The sequence below is a fragment of the Bombina bombina genome, chromosome 6, assembly GCF_027579735.1.
Source record: "Bombina bombina isolate aBomBom1 chromosome 6, aBomBom1.pri, whole genome shotgun sequence".
In the NCBI taxonomy this organism is placed as follows: domain Eukaryota; kingdom Metazoa; phylum Chordata; class Amphibia; order Anura; family Bombinatoridae; genus Bombina; species Bombina bombina.
In genome coordinates, this window is record NC_069504.1 from 334,760,735 (window position 1) to 334,781,940 (window position 21,206).

General features: G+C 38.7%; 1 protein-coding gene across 1 annotated transcript in view; it reads right to left on the minus strand.

Annotated features, from left to right (window-relative positions):
- HCFC2 (host cell factor C2) overlaps positions 1–21,206 on the minus strand; it is a 268,454-nt gene that overhangs the window by 220,810 nt on the left and 26,438 nt on the right. The window contains exon 3 of the mRNA XM_053716965.1: positions 61–221. Within this exon, the coding sequence (XP_053572940.1) occupies positions 61–221 (161 nt within the window). The remainder of the gene's footprint in view (positions 1–60; positions 222–21,206) is intronic.

Sequence of the window (21,206 nt, forward strand, 5' to 3'; positions counted from 1 at the left end):
TAAACGCAGCTGTAAGAGTATACAACCAGCAGTGCAATGATTTGAAAATTAATTATACACCTAGGAATATTATTGTTGGTATCTTCGCTTTCATTTGCCAGGCCACCAAACAAATAACACTTGTTTCCATGGAGGGAAAAACTGTGTCCCAGACGAGGACAGGGTAGAGATCGTGAAGATGGAGGCTGAGGCTTCAATTTCTTCCATAACCAACGACTTGCCTATACATGGGAACATATAACCATAGGTTAAAATAAACACACTACCAATGCAAACACATGTAAATAAATTCACCAATCAAAAGTTATGTATCTTATCTTAAACTTTTTTTCTTATTTACACTAGAATGCAGCATTTCTAAAAGTATTACTACAGAGTACATTTTACACACTTACATGATGTGGTTGATATAAAAGGAACATTGTTGCTTTCAAGAAAAGAAAAAAAAAATAGCTGGTTAAAATAAATTCCACTATTTCCAGCCAGATGAGTTCTTTCTAAAGCTGGGTACACATTTTAGTAGTAGTTTATTTTTTTCTTACATTCTTGAGAGATACAGTTTCCACTGGGTGGCAGTGTTTGCAAACGTGTTGCACTTTCTGCCTATTTAGCACAATGGAGGGGAGATCGCGGCATACCACAGCAATGCATAGCTTGTGGTTATATATGCAAGCATGTTAAATCACATTGGAAAAATCTTAAAGGGACACTGAACCCAAATTTTTTCTTCCGTGTTTCTGATAGAGCATGACATTTTAAGCAACTTTCTAATTTACTCCTATTATCATTTTTTCTTCATTCTCTTGCTATCTTTATTTGAAAAAGAAGGCATCTAAGCTTTTTTTTGGTTTAGGACTCTGGACAGCACTTTTTATTGGTGGATGAATTTATCCACCAATCAGCTTGAACAACCCAGGTTGTTCACCATAAATGGGCCGGCATCTAAACTTACATTCTTACATTTCAAATAGAGAATGAAGAAAATTTGTTAATAGGAGTAAATTAGAAAGTTGCTTAAAATTTCATGCTCTATCTGAATCACAAAAGAAAAAAATTGGTTTCAGTTTCCCTTTAAGATTTTTTTACTAAAGGAAACCAATGCTAGTAGGAAATTTACACAGTTTTAATGATAATTAAAACAATATCAACTTATTTTTGGGTACTATGCCCCTATTAAATAAACAAAAGATTCTAATTAAGAGTTAGTGTAAGAAGAATGCCAGACGTTTTTAAATAGCAAAACAACAAATCAGGAAATAACAGTAACTTACACTTTCATGTATGTTCTGGCACATATTCCCACAGAATTATGTTGTTTTGGTTTTTTAATCAGTTTTCTTGTTGTTAAAGGGGCAGTCGAAACTAAACGTTCATGATTTTGGCTAGAGTATGCATTTTTAACACCTTCACTACCGGGACTTTCAGAGAAGAACTTGCCCAAAATACTAGATAATTTTTAGCATTTTTGCGATCACTCCATTTAAACAGAAATAGAGCCTTGTTTTTTTTTAATTTACCAATCAAAACGATATTTTTTCTTAAGTAAACAACCCAAGGTATTAAACTAGGCCCATTATGGTATATATTAAGCCAGCATTTCACTGCCAAATGTGATCATACAACAAAACAAAAATACAACAAAAAAAACTTTTTCACAAACCGAGTCTCTCACTGAAATTCAGACATCACAACCTGCAAAAACCCATTTCAGGGAGGTGGCTTCACCCGCTTCTGCGCCGCCACCCCCCCCCTCCCTCCCAGTTATATATTGGACACCTTGAAACCCTAAGTAAGATAGAGACTTATCATTAAAGTAGCTTCCCACTAAAGTCACACAAAAAAGTAGCTTTATTGCACAACTACATACATTATTTCCAGTGATTGTACACTTGTTGAATGCTTAAATATTTTAGAATACGAAGTTTAATTACGTGCAGTAAATAAGGTAGTATTTGTGTTTTAGCCCAGTGGGGGCTTTTTGGCTACTGATGCATGCTTTGAGAGTTCTATAACGTTCCAGCAACTAAAGGTGTTCCTTAAAGAAACACTTTTCCAGATTTGGGGCACATTGGACCATAGTACTTGGAGTTTCAGGGAGATTGCATTCCATTTGCTGGCATCAGGGAGCCACTATTACAATCAGGGAGACTCCCTGAACTTCAGGGAGAGTTGGGATGTCTGGAAATTATTCACATACCGCTTGTGCAATCATGACACAAATGATTGTAAAAGCTTCTCTGGGATCCCCTTTGTTCAGAAATATCATACATACATGGCTTTGTTATTGCTTTTTGATAATTAAAAGGTTGCTAATTGCAGCTGCGCACCAAACTTCTATTATTCCTGGCAGTGAAGGGGTTAATCAGGTTGCTTGTAAGGTTAATTTTAACTTTATTAGAGATGACGTCCCACCCCTTGATCCCTACCTGATCCATCCCAAACAGCTCTCTTCCCTCCCTCACCCCTGTGTCACCACATCTTAGGTACTGGCAAATAGTCTGCCAATATAAAGATGTAAGGCAATTTTTTTTCTATTTTCTGCAGTGTGAGATCCTTCCTTACCCTCCAACCTCCCTGATCCCTCGCAAACAGCTCTCTAACTCTCCCCCCTCTAACTAGTGTCAGCCATCTTAGGTACTCGCTGTCTGCCAGTACCTATAAAACACTATATATATATATATATATATATATATATATATATATATATATATATATGCTGCTGGCAATAATGGATGCTGCAATGCTATATATGCTGCAATTAATGGATGAAAAGACCTATAAGCTATTGACCCATGATCCAACCATGACATATAAGAAACAGATTGACCAATATACTGCCCTGGCATATCGGGAAGGACTTTTGGATAAAGGCACTTATGAATTCTTGAATACTGAATTCCCTAGGACACCGGTGTTCTACACGCTTCCCAAGATACAAAAAAGGCTAGATAAGCCGCCGGGCAGGCCTATAGTTTCGGCTATAGGTTCTTTACAGCAACCTATGGCGATCTTTGTAGACTATTTCCTACAGCCCCTGGTCTAACATACGCCTTCATACCTTAAGGATTCATCTACTCTGTTGACCATACTTAGGAACTGGGGTCCCCTGGACGAGGATGTTTTGCTTGTGACACTTGATGTCACAAGCCTTTATACTGTGATCCCACATACAGAGGGCTTAAAGGCAGTTGAATTCCATCTATTAAGAACCCCATACATAGGGCCTCCACCTGAAGTCCTACTCTATCTATTGCAGATCTGCCTAACCATGAATTATTTTAGGTTTGAGCAGAAGTTTTTCTTACAACTAACTGGAACGGCGATGGGGTCGAACGTGGCCCCATCGTACGCTAATTTATTTATGGGGTGGTTCGAGGAATTTGGAACAGATCTCTTCAAGCATGAAAAAATTATTTTCTTTAGAAGATACATTGATGACCTGCTCCTTTTCTGGTCTGGGTCACAGAGGCAGTTGGAGGAATGGTTTGAACAACTTAATATGGCTAATCCTGCCTTACAGTTCAAGATCCAGTTCGACAGGACACAAGTTGACTTCCTGGATGTACGTCTGTATAAGAAACAAAACAGAATACATTCTACCTTGTTCCGGAAGAACACAGATAGGAACTCTCTGTTGCATTATACCAGCTGTCATCCTCCAGCAACAAAAAGATCACTGCCGAAGTCACAATTACTACGGGTTGTTAGGAACAACACTCAGGAGGTGAACAAAATTCAACAACTTGATGAGATGTCATCTAGGTTCAAAATGAGGGAATACCCTGAGGAGCTGATATCTACACAACGATCTGCTTTAGATCTGACCTCAGTATTACATAAAGAAAGGATGGAACAACGGATGACTTTTGTCACTACGTACACAGGAGACAAAAAGACAATCACAGGAGTACTTCAGAATCATTGGAACATCCTGAAGTCTGATAAATCTCTCCATTTTACCCATATGTCCACTCCACGATTGGGGTTCCGCAGATCGAGATCCCTGCGTGACTTTTTGATTAAAACAGATCCAATGGATTGCTACCGTCAGTCGACTTGGCTGGAGACAAATAAGAAAACAGGGGTCTTCCGCTGTCTGGGATGCGTAACCTGTAATGGGTTGATCACTGGGTCTTCTTTCATGCACCCACACAGACGCCAGATATATAGACACAAGCACCGCCTTACATGTACTACAACCTACATTGTGTACTTGTTACACTGCCCCTGTGGTCTGTACTATGTGGGCAAAACCTCTGACGATTTGAGAACACGGATGGCAAACCATCGCTCCGCCATTCGGACTGCCCTCAAACGAGGAGAATCTGAACAGCCGGTAGCACGTCACTTCGTGGATTGCCAGCACAGGGTTTCGGATCTGAAATACACCATAATAGATCACATTCCACCCCTGAGTAGCGGAGGTGATCACAATAAATTATTACTACAGAGAGAGTCTCGCTGGATGTACAAGCTGGAAACCATCACACCAAAGGGACTCAATGCATTCCTTGATTGGCAGGTGTTTCTTTAGATACCCCTATATGCCATATGGAGAGCCATAATTTGGTTATCATACCTATTGAGAGCCACCATCTATTCTGTATGGTTCTTTCCACTAGCTTGCTTCTCTCTATTTTGTTGCCTTCATTACATTTCTATCTTGCATGTTCAATCCCTGCCTCTCCATAACGGATTACTTTCCATCCCAATTATTTTTTATTTTTTACTTTTCATTCTTTATTTGTGATTTTGCCTAAGTTTTATTGTTTTTGTTACTCTTCTCTCCCTGGTCACTAAATGGTACTCATGGTTATCTTTATTTTTTGTTTTGTTTTGGAAAGCAAATATTGGTTCTTATTCTAGCTTATTGCATTTTCAATCTTTTTCCCCACATATTTGCTCCCTTGTATGCTGGCTCTGGTGGCATTTTTTCTTCCTTTCCTGTCCGTCAGTTATGTGTGCGCTCAGACTGTCTGCTTTGTGCGGACTACGCAAAGGATGATGTTTGTCCGTTTTTATGTTATGTCTGAACCTCCACATACTGACGTTCGTATATCAATTAAATGATTATCATCCCCTCTATCTAACGGTTTCTATCCACTACATTGCTCTCTCCCCTATTGGCCTTCAATGTTATTCATTACCGCCTTTGTTTGGCGGTTACTATGGTGACCGTCGGCTGACTGAGTGTACAGAATTTTTCTGTTGTTATTTCGGTTTTCGGGTTGATCTTCACCTGCGCTTTTGTTCTCAGCCCTCTCAGCAAGACGATCGCAAATAGTATGATTGTTCGTTTTATTTTGCTGTTTACGGCAATACTTACAGCCTAAGATTTGATAGCTTGGTTTGTTATTGTTTGCTCTGATTGGCCTTAGGGCATTATCCAATGGCTGAGTTTGTTGTATTGTCACCATGGTGATGGGATTACGGCAGTGTACTTGCCGCATTATACTTGTATTATTATGTGCCATATCCTGCTTTGTATCTATTATCAACAGTGGACTTGTTTTTAATGTCATTTTTTATGTCACTTGGGTTCCTATTTCTTCGCCGCAGTGACACGGCCGACAGCTCCCCTAGGGGGGTGTGTCCTACGTGTAGAGTGTGACGTAGTAGTGGGATGGGTATTTAGGCACGGTGGTGGTAAGTGTAACTGTCTATATCTTGCCTGTCTGAGGACGAGCTGTATAAGCTCGAAAACGTTCACAATAAAGGTGAATACTTAATTACAAGCCCTTTGGAGTGCGCTTCCTTCTGCTCACATTATTTATATATATATATATATATATATATATATATATATATATATATAGCGAATAGAAAACAGCACTCTCTGGTCTTAACAGTAAATAAATTACTTTTATTCGGTAACGTTTCGGGGAATGCTCCCCTTCATCAGACCAACAATGTACAAGTGAAGCAAACCTTTATACACATACAAGACCCTCCCCCAGTGAAAAAAATGCTAAAATGAGTTGCCATGGCAACTAATTAACTTAACAACACACAGCAAATCTCCATAGTCAATTACAAATAGCACAAATGGTACCAATAAGCAATTAGTAAAAACTGGTATATGCAATACAGAAGTGTAAATGCATAAAGACCATTACACCAATTAAATCTAAATCCTATGTACATCATATATACAAATCATAAAAAACATGGAAAACATAAAAAACATAAACAGAGCACATGTATTAGGGGCTGAATGTAGGAGTGTAAAATACACTCTCTGCAGCCGAACAACTAAATGCTGCAGTGCTTAAAAGTAATACATTGGTGGTTAATAAGACATGTGTGTGTAGCACTTTCAATGTCATAATTGCATACTTTGTAGCATTGTCGTGTATACGTCCACACCCGTACAGGAGTGTGCAGAAGGCACAGTCACCATACCATTGTAAATCAATCTATAGTATTGGCATAAGATATATGAGACCTGTAAGTGCCGTACTAAACATATAATTAAACTAATAATTAAACTAATGAACAACTTGCGCACTGAAATCTCTATCTCATGACATTATCTATGTGTTTACCAGTACCAATGTGTGTACTTGGTATCTTAGTGTTAATTCTTGTATGACTTTGCTATGCCCCTGGTGGCCTATGGCCCTAGTGTTTATAACCAGTTTGCTGCAGATCTCAACAGTGCTTTACCTATGTATTTACGTGTATTTAAATTTTACCTAAATTTTACCTAGATACCTACTCTTTGTTCTCTAATATTGTGATCCTTACCATCATGTTTTAACTACTCCTATGTCCTGTCTGGTTCACATATAGGCCATATACGAACGGTGTATACTTTGGTTGTTGTCTGACAGTACACACACTAGGGTATACAGTTATGACATATCCTTGTTCATATTCTGTATTACATGCTTGCCCCATAGTGTTGAGTTTTTACGCACTCTGATAGTTCGTATAGGATTAGTGATCTGTGCCTCTTTGCCCCCATTACACATAGTATGGCACCTGCCGCTTCTCATTATTTCTGACACTGGCTGAATTTTAGCTTAAGCACTTGGGACGCAGTTAGACTTGGGACCAGCAGCTTCAGGAATTGTTCTATGAATTGTTATATATATGTTGTGGGTACGTGCCCCACATTGAGCTGTTAACACACTTAATTCTTTAGGAGAGTGCGGGACATACAAGGTTTCCCTACACACATAGGGGCTTGCCCGTTTACACCAATCACGGCCACCCTGTAGCTAGAGTAGAGAATGGACTGCCCCTGTCTGATACACGTGCGCAGATCCATCTAGACGGCTATGACACTGGGTTGTTTTGGGAACTACGACCCCCTCTCTTACTATACACACTATTGGCAGCGGCTTTTTCAGTTGGGTCCGATGTGACACTCCGTGTCCACCTAGATTTGGGCTATAGATAAGGTCAGTTCTGCCTATTCAATTCACAATATGCATTTACCTTTGTCTCTATCAGTGCACAAGTTGTTCATTAGTTTAATTATTAGTTTAATTATATGTTTAGTACGGCACTTACAGGTCTCATATCTTATGCCAATACTATAGATTGATTTACAATGGTATAGTGACTATGCCTTCTGTACATTCCTGTACGGGTGTGGACGTATACACGACAATGCTACAAAGTATGCAATTATGACATTGAAAGTGTTACACACACACACACATGTCTTATTAACCACCAATGTATTACTTTTAAGCACTGCAGCATTTGGTTGTTCGGCTACAGAGCGTGTATTTTACACTCCTACATTCAGCCCCTAATACATGTGCTCTGTTTTTCATATTTTTTTTATGATTTGTACATAGGATGTACATAGGATTTAGATTTAATTGGTGTAATGGTCTTTATGCATTTACACTTCTGTATTGCATATACCAGTTTTTACTAATTGCTTATTGGTACCATTTGTGCTATTTGTAATTGACTATGGAGATTTGATGTGTGTTGTTATGTTAATTAGTTGCCATGGCAACTAATTTTGGTGTTTTTTTCACTGGGGGAGGGTCTTGTATGTGTATAAAGGTTTGCTTCACTTGTACATTGTTGGTCTGATGAAGGGGAGCATTCCCCGAAACGTTACCGAATAAAAGTAATTTATTTGCTGTTAAGACCAGAGAGTGCTGTTTTCTATTCGCTATATCTTAACCTACTCTAGCACCCTGGCACCTGCCTTATTGTTTGTGAGAGTGCACCTGTTTCTTGCTGTATATATATATATATATATATATATATATTTATTTATTATTTATTGTTTAATGTTCTGTAGTGTAGTGGTCCACCGACAACTCCCCCTCTTCAGATCATTACTTAGGGAACCCTGCACCGCACCTTTTTTCTGTAGTGTAGATCCCCATCCCTTCCGCCTCCCGGATTTCCCCCCACATCTCCCACCGGCACCAGCAGATAACTGTTACATATGGTGACACACGCAGTGTCACCCTCTAACGATCTGGCATCTGCCTTCATATGTAACTAGAGCACTGTTCCATATACAGGCAGAAACTCAGGAACTCTAGCTTTCGGTTGTAACAGTCGAGACTGGTGGAGCTTCCAGCAGCTCCATCCGATGTATATATACATTGTGTGGTACGATAAACAAAGTACCGCATAACGTGTATATATACACGTTGCAATGGCTTAAGGTGTTAAACAACTTCATTTTCTTTGCTCTCCTGCTAAGGATAAGCACATTTGTTTGCATATGCATATATCCTCAGCAACAGCAACTCACTACTGGAAGCTAGCTGATGGCTGCATATAATTGCTTCTTGTCATTGTCTCATCCTATGTGTTGAGCTAGCGATAAAGGATACCAAGAGAATGAAGCAAATTTGATAATAGAAGCAAATTGGAAGTTGTATAAAATTGTATAATCTGTCTGAATCATGAAAGAAAAAAAATGGATTTCATGTCCCTTTAAGTTAATTATAGTAGACACTCTCACTCAGTTCTCTAGACTTTTAATGGTACTAATCACCTTTGATTATGACCCCAGCCTAAACAAGTCAGCTGTTTTTATAGCCTAGTGGGGGCTTTACACTTTGTTTGTACCACACTTGTTTCTGTGTTTTAATATGGATTCGTTTTTACTTCAGTGCTCCTCACTTAGTTCTATTTTTATGGTACTAGCAAGCATGTTCTAGATATAAAATATCATAGGCACAGTGAACAGATTTGCAATGATTATTTTGATCTTATTTCCAATCTGTTGTAAGTATTGATAAAACCACTGATTATGAATGTAACAAGTCTGCCCATTAAGAGTTGCATTTACACATAAAAAGAGCAGGTATTAATAAAAGGGACACTGTCCTGTAATTGGCTTCCCACTTAGGGCTAGATTACCAGTTGAGCGGTATTTAGAGCTCCTGCTTGAGCATAAGCACAGCTAGAAGTAATCTTTTTATTACAAAGTAAAAGTTTTGCATGTGAGCCAAACCCGACGCACGCTAACCTTAGGACTTCAGATATCGGGACTGCGCTAACTTTTTCTGTGTACAAGGGGAAAAAACAAACCGTTATCGCTCGTGCGCTAACCTGAGCCGTCGCAGAGTTTACCACTCAGGCTCAGAGCCGTCGCTAGCACTCTTTGACCTTGAGGGAGACCTGGGGGCTCCCACCCGCTCCTACCCCAGCGATCGGGTCTGTATAGTGACAGGCATCGCCAGGGCTTCACGTTTTGCGTGGTGACATCACGGCGCAACTTTATTAATAAAAAGACAATGCACCGTATAGGGAAGGGGGCATGCTGCATAACCTTTCCAACGGTATACGTCTTTGGAAAAAAGTTAAAAAAAATATTTAAAACATTAAAAAAAACCTCATTTCAGCTTAGCACCCAGGTGGGAAAGTGTTTAACACTGAAAGGGTTAATATTTGACATTCCAATGTTATTCACATACAGGAAAATGTTATATTTTTTTTATTGTATTGTCTTTCATGGTTGTGTCCTTAGCCTAAAAGATGTCTACAGACGTTTACTTTTCACTTTTTAAAGACAGTGTAAGTTTCTTTTCTTTCATGTAATTGGCAAGAGACCATGAGCTAGTGACGTATGGGATATACAATCCTACCAGGAGGGGCAAAGTTTCCCAAACCTCAAAATGCCTATATATACACCCCTCACCACACCCATAATTCAGTTTTACAAACTTTGCCTCCTATGGAGGTGGTGAAATAAGTTTGTGCTAAGATTTCTACGTTGATATGCGCTTCTCAGCATTTTTGAAGCCCGATTCCTCTCAGAGTACAGTGAATGTCAGAGGGATGTGAAGGGAGTATCACCTATTGAATGCAATGGTTTTCCTCACGGGGATCTATTTCATAGGTTCTCTGTTATCGGTCGTAGAGATTCATCTCCTGCCTTCCTTTTTAGATCGACGATATACTCTCATATTCCATTACCTCTACTGATAACCATTTCAGTACTGGTTTGTCTATCTGCTATATGTGGATGGGTGTCTTTTGGTAAGTTTGTTTTCATTACTTAAGACACTCTCAGCTATGGTTTGGCACTATATACTGTACTTATATTTGCCATGATTCAGGTTCAGTATATTTCCTTTTGCAGACTGTCAGTTTCATATCTGGGAAAAGCATTTTTTTAGGAAAATTTATTTCTTACCTGGGGTATAGTCTTTTTTACAATTGAATGTCATTTTAAATTCGTGGGCAGAATTAGGCTCGCAAGGGCGCAAAATGCCAAACTATATTGCGTCATTTTTGGCGCGAGATTTTTTTTGGTGCGAAGTTACGTTCGATGACGCAAATACGTCATTTCCGGCGTCTTTGTCAATGCAGAGTCCTTTCACAAGGTTGCGTCTTCAAGGAAGCGAGTGTGTCATTTCCGGATGTTGTTAGCGCCAAAAAAAGTTTACTCTGTGTGTCATTCTTGGCGCCAAATATTTTCATAATTTAAACCGCATTCCTTTATGCTTTTTTTCTCTATCAGAGGGCTATGCTGTTGTATTTTTTCCCATTCCTGAAACTGCCATATAAGGAAATTGATAATTTTGCTTTATATGTTGTTTTTTTCTCTTACATTTTGCAAGAGGTCTCAATCTGTTCCTGTCTCAGAAAACACTGTTGGAATACTGCTGACTGATATCAGTTCTACCAAAGCTAATTACATTTATTGTAATGTTATGGAGATTATATCTTCAGCTGTGGTTTGTAATAAGTTATCATGATAAACTTTTACATGCAGAGAATCTGTCCATCAGTAATAATGCATTGCCTGTTGCTATTCTTTTAACATCTAATGTACAAGATATACCTGTGAATTTATAAGAATAATTTTCTAATTCTATTCAGAAGGCTTTGTCTGCCATCCCGCCTTCTAATAAGTGTAAAGGTCTTTTTAAACTTCTCATAAGTTGATGAAATTTCAAATGACTGACAACATACTGAATTATCCTGCTCTGAAGTGGATCTATCTAATTCAGAAGATCCTTCCTCAGATATTGACACTAACAAATCTACTTATTTATTTAAAATGGAGTACATTCATTCTTTGTTGAAGAAGTGTTGATTACATTGGATATTGAGGAGACTAGTCCTCTTGATTTTAAAGCTAGTAAACATTTAAATTCTGTTTATAAACCTCCTGCGGTTATTTCAGGGGTTTTTTCCAGTTCCTGATGCTATTTCTGATATGATTTCAAGGTATGGAATAGGTCTGGTACTTTTTTTATTCCTTCTTTAAGGTTTTAAATTTTTTATCCTTTGTCAGCAGTTAGATTGGAGTTTTGGGAAAAGATCCCCAAAGTTGATGGGGCTCTCTCTACTCTTGCTAAATGTACTACTATTCCTATGGAAGATAGTATTTATTTTAAAGATCCTCCTATCTAAGGAAAGTTAATTTATTTTCAGGTCTTTTTCTTAGGCCTGCAATTTATTTGGCTGATGTTGCAGCTGCTTCAACTTTTTGGTTGGAAACTTTAGCGCAACACGTATCAGATCATGATTTGTCTAGCATTGTTAACTTGTTTCAACATGCTAATAATTTCATTTGTGATGCCATTTTTTGATGATATCAAAATTGATGTTAAAACTATGGCTTTAGCTATTTTAGCTAGAAGAGCTTTGTGGCTTAAATCTTGGAATGCTGATATGATTTCTAAGTCCAGATTTCTATTTCTTTCCTTCCAAGGTAATACATTTTTTGGTTCACAGTTGGATTCAATACTTTCAACTGTTACTGTGGGGAAAGGAGTTTTTTGCCTCAAGATTAAGTTCTGAGGGTAAATCTAAAGCTTCTAACCGTATTTCGTTCTTAATAAGGATTGGAAACCTAACTCTTCCCCAAGGAATATGTTTCCAATTGGAAGCCTTCTTCAAATTGGAATTCATGTAATTTAAGAGATCAAAGCCAGCCCCCAAGTCCCCATGAAGGTGCGGCCCATATTCCAGCTCAGCTGGTAGGGGGCAGATTAAGATTTTTCTAAGATGTTTGGATAAATTCGGTCCAAAATCCTTAGATTCAGAATATTGTCTCTCAGGGGTACAGAATAGGATTCAGAGTAAGACCGCCTGTGAGAAGTTTTTTTCTCTCACGCATTCCAGCAAACCCAGTAAGGCTCATGCTTTCCTGAAGTATGTTTCAGACCTGGAGTTATCAGGGGTAATCATGCCAGTTCCGTTTCAGTAACGGGGTCTGGGGTTTTATTCAAATCTATTCATTGTCCCAAAGAAAGAAAATTAATTCAGACCAGTTTTGGATCTAAAAATTTTGAATCGACATGTAAGAGTACCAACTTTCAGAATGGTGACTATAAGGTCTATTCTTCCTTTGTTCAGCAAGGGCATTATATGCCCACAATAGACTTATAGGATGCATATCTTCATATTCTGTTTCATCCAGATTACTATCAGTTTCTGAGATTCTCTTTTTTAGGCAAGCATTATCAATTTGTTGCTCTTCCTTTTTGGCCTAGCGACAGCTCTAGGAATCTTTTCAAACGTTCTCTGTGTTTCCTTATTTGGACAATATCTTGGTAATTGCTCAGTCTTTACGTTCTGCAGAATCTCATACAAATCAACTTCTGTTGTTTCTTCAAAGACATGGTTGGAGGATCAATTTACCAAAAAGTTCCTTGATTCCTCAGACAAGGGTCCCCTTTTTAGGTTTCAAGATAGATTGTGTCCATGTCTCTGTCTCCAACAGACAAGAGACAATTTAAATTGGTTTCAGCTTGTCGGAACCTTCAGTCTCTATAATTTCCTTCAGTAGCTATGTGCATGGAAGTTTTAGGTCTCATGACTGCAGCATCGGACGCGATTCCCTTTGCTCATTTTCATATGAGACCTCTCCAGCTTTGTATGCTGAATCAATGGTGCAGGGATTATATAAGGATATCACAATTAATATCCTTAAATCCCAATGTTGGACTATCTCTGACTTGGTGGTTAGATCACCATTGTGTAGTTCTAGGTGCTCTTTTGGTTCGACCAACCTGGACTGTGATCACAGCAGATGCGAGTCTTTTCAGGTTGGGGAGCTGTTTGGGGATCTCTGACAGCGCAAGGTGTTTGGAAATCTCAGGAGACGAGATTACCAATAAATATTTTGGAACTACGTGCAATTTTCAGGGCTCTTCAGGCTTGGCCTCTGTTGAAGAGAAATCCATTCAATTGCTTTCAGACAAGACAATATCACAGCTGTGGCATATGCCAATCATCAGGGTGGAACTCACAGTCCCCTAGCTATGAAAGAAGTATCTTGAATACTTTTTTGGGCGGAATACAGCTCTTGTCTAATTTCTGTGGTACATATCCCAGTTGTAGACAATTGGGAAGCAGATTATCTCAGCCATCAGACTTTACATCCGGGGGAGAGGTCTCTCCATCCAAATGTGTTTTCTCAGATTGTTCAGATGTGGGGTCTTTTAGAAATAGATCTGATGGCTTCTCATCTAAACAAGAAAACTTCCCAGGTACCTGTCCAGGTCCAGGGATCTTCAGGCGGAAGCAGTGAATGCATTGACACTTTCTTGGTGCTACCAACCTGCTTATATTTTCCCGCCTCTAGTTCTTCTTCCAAGAGTGATATCCAAAATCATCATGGAACAGTTGTTTGTATTGCTGGTAGTTCCAGCATGGCCTCACAGGTTTTGATATGCGGATCTTGTTCGGACCTCTTCCATTAAGGCCGAATTTTCTGTCTCAAGGTCTGTTTTTCCATCAGGCTTTCAAATCATTAGATTTGAAGGTATGGAAATTAAACGTCTAGTGCTTAGTCATAGAGTGTTTAATACTATGTTACAGGCTCGTAAATCTGTTTTTAGAAAGATTTTTTATCGCGTTTAAAAGACTTATTTTCATGGTGTTCTTCTCATAAGTTCACTTGACATTCTTTCAAAATTCCTAGAATTTTACAGTTTCTTCAGGATGGTTTTGATTAAGGTTTTGTCTGCAAGTTCCTTGAAGGGACAAATCTCTGCTCTTTCTGTCTCATTTCACAGAAATATTGATAAGCTTCCTGATATTCACTGTTTTGTACAGGCTTTGGTTTGGATCATGCCTGTCATTAAATCAATCTCTCCTCCTTGGAGTCTTATTTTGGTTTTGAAGGCTTTACAGGCTCCTCCATTTGAGCCTATGCTCTCTTTGGACATTAAAATACTTTCTTGGAAAGTGTTGTTCCTTTTGGCCATCTCTTCTGCTAGAAGAGTTTCTGAATTATCTGCTCTTTCTTGTGAATCTCCTTTTCTGATTTTTCATCAGGATAAGGCAAATTTTGCGCACTTCATTTAAATTCTTACCTAAGGTTGTGAATTCTAACAACATTAATAGAGAAATTGTTGTCTCTTCCTTGTGTCCTAATCCTAAGAATTATTTGGAGAATTCCTTACATTCTTTGGATGTGGTAAGAGCTTTGAAATATTATGTTGAAGCTACTAAAGATTTCAGGAAGACTTCTAGTCTATTTGTTATCTTTTCTGGTTCTAGGAAATGTCAGAAGGCTTCTGCCATTTCCTTGGCTTCGTGGTTAAAGCTTTTGATTCATTCAGCTTATTTGGGGTCGGGTCAAGCCCCGCCTCAGAGAATTACAGCTCATTCTACTTGATTAGTCTCCACTTCGTGGGCTTTTAAGAATGAAGCTTCAGTTGTTCAGATTTGCAAAGCAGCAACCTGTTCTTCTTTGCATACATTTACTAGATTCTACCATTTTGATGTATCCACTTCTTCAGCAGCAGTTTTTTGGTAGAAAAGTTTTTCAGGCAGCTGATTCAGTTCGATTCTTCTGCTTATGTTTTAAGTTTTTCCATTTCATTTAATGAGAATTAACTTAGATTTTGGGTTGTGGATTATTTTTTTCAGCGAAAAATGTTTTTTTTTATTTTTATCCCTCCCTCTCTAGTGACTCTTGCATGGAGTTCCACATCTTGGGTATTGCTATCCCATATGTTACTAGCTCATGGACTCTTGCCAATTACATGAAAGAAAACATAATTTATGTAAGAACTTACCTTATAAACTCATTTCTTTCATATTGGCATGAGTCCATGAGGCCCATCCTTTTTGTGGTGGTTATGATTTTTTGTATAAAGCACAATTATTTCCAAATTCCTTTGTTGATGCTTTTTACTCCTTTCTTTATCACCCCACTTCTTGGCTATTCGTTAAACTGAATTGTGGGTGTGGTGAGGGGTGTATTTATAGGCATTTTGACGTTTTTGAAAACTTTGCCCCTCCTGGTAGGATTGTATATCCCATACGTAACTAGCTCATGGACTCTTGCCAACATGAAAGAAATGAATTTATCAGGTAAGTTTTTACATAAATTATGTTTTTAAGTTTACAACTACTCCTGGCTTCTGTGCAACCCAGAAATAGGAGTCATCATTTGGATTATTTATATTAAAATAAGGTGATTTGGAAGTATACTTTGCATGATATAGTGCCAAGCTTGTATTTTTTTTTTATCCTATATAATAAATGGCCAAGTATGTTTGTCAGATGCAGTCATGCGCAGTAGAGACTGCACGTGACAAACATACCTGGCCGTTTGGATCCTGACACTCAGCACTCAGCACAGAGCAAGGCTGAAGCGGAGTGTCAGGGAGCGTGGCCGACGGGAGCGTCGCAATGGGGACGTGGCCGGGCGTGGTGGGGCGTGGCAAAGGGCGTGGTCTGGCTCAGCAAACGGCGTGGCCGGGCGGATGTCGCTGTGGTGGGGCGTGGCCGGGACGGGGTGCCGCGATGGGGGCGTGGCCAGAAAGGCAAAGGCTTTCAATTAAGACAGAGCCAAAGAGGGAGCAGGAGAGGGGGGAGAGAGCCAAAGGGGGGGGGGGCCAAAGAGGAGTGAGAGAGAGAGCCAAAGACGAAAGAGAGCCAAAATGGAGAGAGAGCAAAAGAGGGGGAAGAGAGCCAAAGCGGGGGGGAGAGAGCCAAATTGGGGGGGGGGGGGAGCCAAAGAGGGGGGGGGGAGAGCAAAAGAAAGGGGGAGAGAGCCAAAGAGGAGAGAGAGAGAGCAAAAGAGGGGAGAGAGAGTGCAAAAGAGAGGAGAGAGAGCGCAAAGGAGAGGGGGGAGAGAAAGCAAAAGAGAGAGGGGAGAGAGCAAGGGGTGGGACCACTGTACTGCAAAAAATGGCCCGTGTACACCGGCTTTAGTACTAGTTTTTAATAATAAATTGTGATTTGTACCAGATTCAACCACTATAAGTATATATTAGTTATTTTAAGAGCAGACTAGATATTTTTCCCTAACCTTATAGCTGGTTATTAACTGGTTAAAGATATATTTATGTTACGATGAAGTCCCTTACTTTTGCATCTCAGGCACCTCAACACCATCTGAGCACCTCCACTGCTCTAGGCAAAATAGCTTGCAAAAAAGAGAGCCAGCCTCAGCCAAGAACATGTGCACATGTTTACATTTCAATGCAAAGTTACTGAAAGAATGAATAACAGAATGTTATTAAAAGTGGTAGTCTTTTCAAAAAGTTTGTGGTTTTGTTTTGCTTAATTATAAAAATGTTTTCTGCTGCTTAAAAATTGGACAAACAGTTGTGTTTATGTAAAGTTTTAGTCTGTAGTTTTATATTTGTAACACTCGTGCAGATTTTATTTTTAATACAGGAATAAAATATCGATTTTTTTTCCGACCAGTCGGTTAATCGAAAAAATAATCGGCCGAGTAATTGATTATGAAAATAATCATTAGTTGCAGTATATATATATATATATATATATATATACACACATACACACACACACAGAGTATCTCACAAAAGTGAGTACACCCCTCACATTTTTGTAAATATTATATCTTTTCATGTGACAACACTGAAGAAATGACACTTTGCTACAATGTAAAGTAGTGAGTGTACAGCCTGTATAACAACGTAAATTTGCTGTCCCCTCAAAATAACTCAACACACAGCCATTAATGTCTAAACCGTTGGCAACAAAAGTGAGTACACCCCTAAAAGAAATGTCCAAATTGGGCCCAATTAGCCATTTTCCCTTCCTGGTCTCATGCGACTCGTTGGTGTTACAAGGTCTCAGGTGTGAATGAGGAGCAGGTGTGTTAAATTTGGTGTTATCGCTCTCACACTCTCTCATGCTGGTCACTGGAAGTTTAACATGGCACCTCATGGCAAAGAACTCTCTGAGGATCTGAAAAAAAAGAATTGTTGCTCTACATAAAGATGGCATAGGCTATAAGAAGATTGCCAGGACCCTGAAACTGAGCTTCAGCACGGTGGGCAAGACCATACAGCGGTTTCACAAGACAGGTTCCACTCAGAACAGGCCTCACCATGGTCGACCAAAGAAGTTTAGTGCACATGCTCAGCATCATATCCAGAGGTTGTCTTTAGGAAATAGACGTATGAGGGCTGCCAGCATTGCTGAAGAGGTTGAAGGGGTCATTGCTCAGACCATACGCTGCACACTGCATCAAATTGGTCTGCATGGCTGTCATCCCAGAAGGAAGCCTCTTCTAAAGATGATGCACAAGAAAGCCCGCAAACAGTTTGCTGAAGACAAGCAGACTAAGGACATGGATTACTGGAACCATGTCCTGTGGTCCGATGAGACCAAGATAAACTTATTTGGTTCAGATGGTGTCAAGCGTGTGTGGCGGCAACCAGGTGAGGAGTACAAAGACAAGTGTGTCTTGCCTAAAGTCAAGCATGGTGGTGGGAGTGTCATGGTCTGGACCTGCATGAGTGCTGCCGGCACTGGGGAGCTACAGTTCATTGAGGGAACCATGAATGCCAACATGTACTGTGACATACTGAAGCAGAGCATGATCCCCTCCCTTCGGAGACTGGGCTGCAGGGCAGTATTCCAACATGATAACGACCTCAAACATACCTCCAAGACGACCACTGCCTTGCTAAAGAAGCTGAGGGTAAAGGTGATGGACTGGCCAAGCATGTCTCCAGACCTAAACCCTATTGAGCAACTGTGGGGCATCCTCAAACGTAAGGTGGGGGAGTGCAAAGTCTCTAACATCCACCAGCTCTGTGATGTCGTCATGGAGGAGTGAAAGAAGACTCCAGTGGCAACCTGTGAAGCTCTGGTGAACTCCATGCCCAAGAGGTTTAAGGCAGTGCTGGAAAATAATGGTGGCCACACAAAATATTGACACTTTGGGCCCAATTTCCACTTAGGGGTGTACTCACTTTTGTTGCCAACGGTTTATACATTAATGGCTGTGTGTCGAGTTATTTTAAGGGGAAAGCAAATTAACACTGTTATACAGGCTGTACACTCACTACTTTACATTGTAGCAAAGTGTCATTTCATCAGTGTTTTCACATGAAAATAAATAATAAAATATTTACAAAAATGTGAGGGGTGTACTCACTTTTGTGAGATACTGTATATATCAGTCAAATACATGGACATACATATTTAAACCCTTTATAAAAATATATATACTGTATATATGAATATGTATGTGAATATTTTTTAATCAGATGGTGTTTATATGAGTATCACAGAATATTTTAATGTATTTATGTTGTGTTTTGTGCAACTTTTATTTTATCCCTAACCCTGTTACGTGAGGTCTTCAGTCATGCGAACTCAACACGCGATAAATTCAATTGCGCTTGAGCAAAAGTGTTTACTTTCAACTTGTAATACACTTGCAAATTAACGCCCACAATATTCTCTATTCACTAATATTGCACTAAAACAAACGCGCAACTTGTAATCTATCCCTTAATCTTTTCCCAAAGACTTGTTAAACCAGCTGCATAGTAATAAATGTATTAGATACAGATAGTTTTGCTCATTGATTCCTCCACCCATATAATAAATGTCAGTACCTAAAAATTTGCCTTAGTTTATAGAGAGTGATAAGAAGTGGACTCAGCCTTTTTGAATAGGCATTATATTGAGAACAATATGTGGTCGTTTCAATTAGCAAAATAAAGCTCATTCAAATAAACCTAAAAGAGCAGTTTACATATAAGTTAATACTTTGCAGCTGCTATAAAAATTTATTGGATTAACTTTAAAAGGGACATGAAACCCAATTATTTTCTTTTGTGATTCAGATAGAGAACAGAATTTTAAACAACATTCCAATTTACTTCTATTATCTAATTTGCTTTATCTTCTTGGTATGCTTATGTTGAAGAAGCAGCAATGCACTTCTGGGAGCTAGCTGAACACATAGGGTGAACCAATAAAATGAAGCATATATGTGCAGCTGCCAATCAGCAGCTCATAAGCCTACCTAAGTATAATTATCAACAAAGGATACCAATAAAAACAAAACAAATGAGATGACAGAAGTAAATTGGAAAGTTGTGCTCTGACTCATGGAAGAAAAAAGTTTGTGTTTCATGTCTTTTTAAGGAGAAAAAAATGATGGTACAGTGTCCCTTTTACAGATCCCTTTAAAGACTTTTAATCCCCCGGTATTCTTTTTTCTGTGGTACCCCATTCTGTAAGATTAACAGACCTAATATTTGAACATGTTAAAGTTGTTATCTGTGTTCATAGTCTCCATAGCTGAGACCACTTAGGGACACATGTAAAGGAACCTGTTCACTGATCTAACTAATCATTGTGAAGAATGTTGCAGAATCGGAACTACTTACCATACTTAAAGGGACAGTATACACCAATTTTCATATAACTGCATGTAATAGACACTACTATAAAGAATAATATGCACAGATACTGATATAAAAATCCAGTATAAAACCGTTTTAAAACTTACTTTGAAGCTCCCAGTTTAGCTGATAAAAAAATTAGTTAGAACACCCACTGAAACTGGGAAAATATTCAGACACTCGTGAAAAGACTCTTTACACAAACAGGAGCAAGCTGAAGTAGGTATACATCAAAATTCTCCTAAAACTTTGGGGCTTGGTTAGGAGTCTGAAAATCAGCACAATGTTATTTAAAAATAAGCAAAACTATAAAAAAAATAATTAAAAAAAAAAGCTGTAGAGGCTATATAAATGGATCATCTACAAAACATTCATGCAAAGGAAAATCAAATGTATAATGTCCCGTTAAAGGAACAGTAAAGTAAAAATTAATGGATACCAAAAGAATGAAGCAAATTAGGTAACAGAAGTAAATTGCTTAATATTGCTTGCTCTATCTGAATCATGAAAGTTTAAATTTGACTTTACTGTCCCTTTAAAGGAGCAATAAATTGTGATGTCTTGCTATAGAACAAAATATCAGCCAAGTGTAAAAAATGTAAGAACAAATAAATACTTTGTTGAAGCAATAGTTTATCAAAAGCTAAACTTCACCCACCATTTGTCATATTTGGTGGAGACAATCAGGACTTGTTACTAAGTAGACAAGGCTAGCCACGGTAATTATAGGGATAGGAAAGTCAAAATAAACTTGCATGATTCAGATAGAGCATGTCATTTTAAATTTACTTCTATTTTTAAAATGTGCATTGTTCTCTTGGTTTCCGTTGTAGAAAATGAATACGCACATATCCTACACTAGTGGGAGCTAGCTGCTAATTGGTGCCTGCACACTTTTGTGATTGGATAACCAGATGTGTTCAGCGAGCTGCCAGTAGTGCAATGTTGTTCCTTCAGCAAAGGATAACAAGATAATGAAGCAAATGTGATAATAAAGGTAAATTGAAAAGTTGGTTTAAATTTTATGTTATATTATGAATTACATTTTTGGGGTTTAAAACTGCTTTTACATTACTATCCTAACCCCAGTTCTTCTCCTCCTTTGCTATCCCCTTGAAC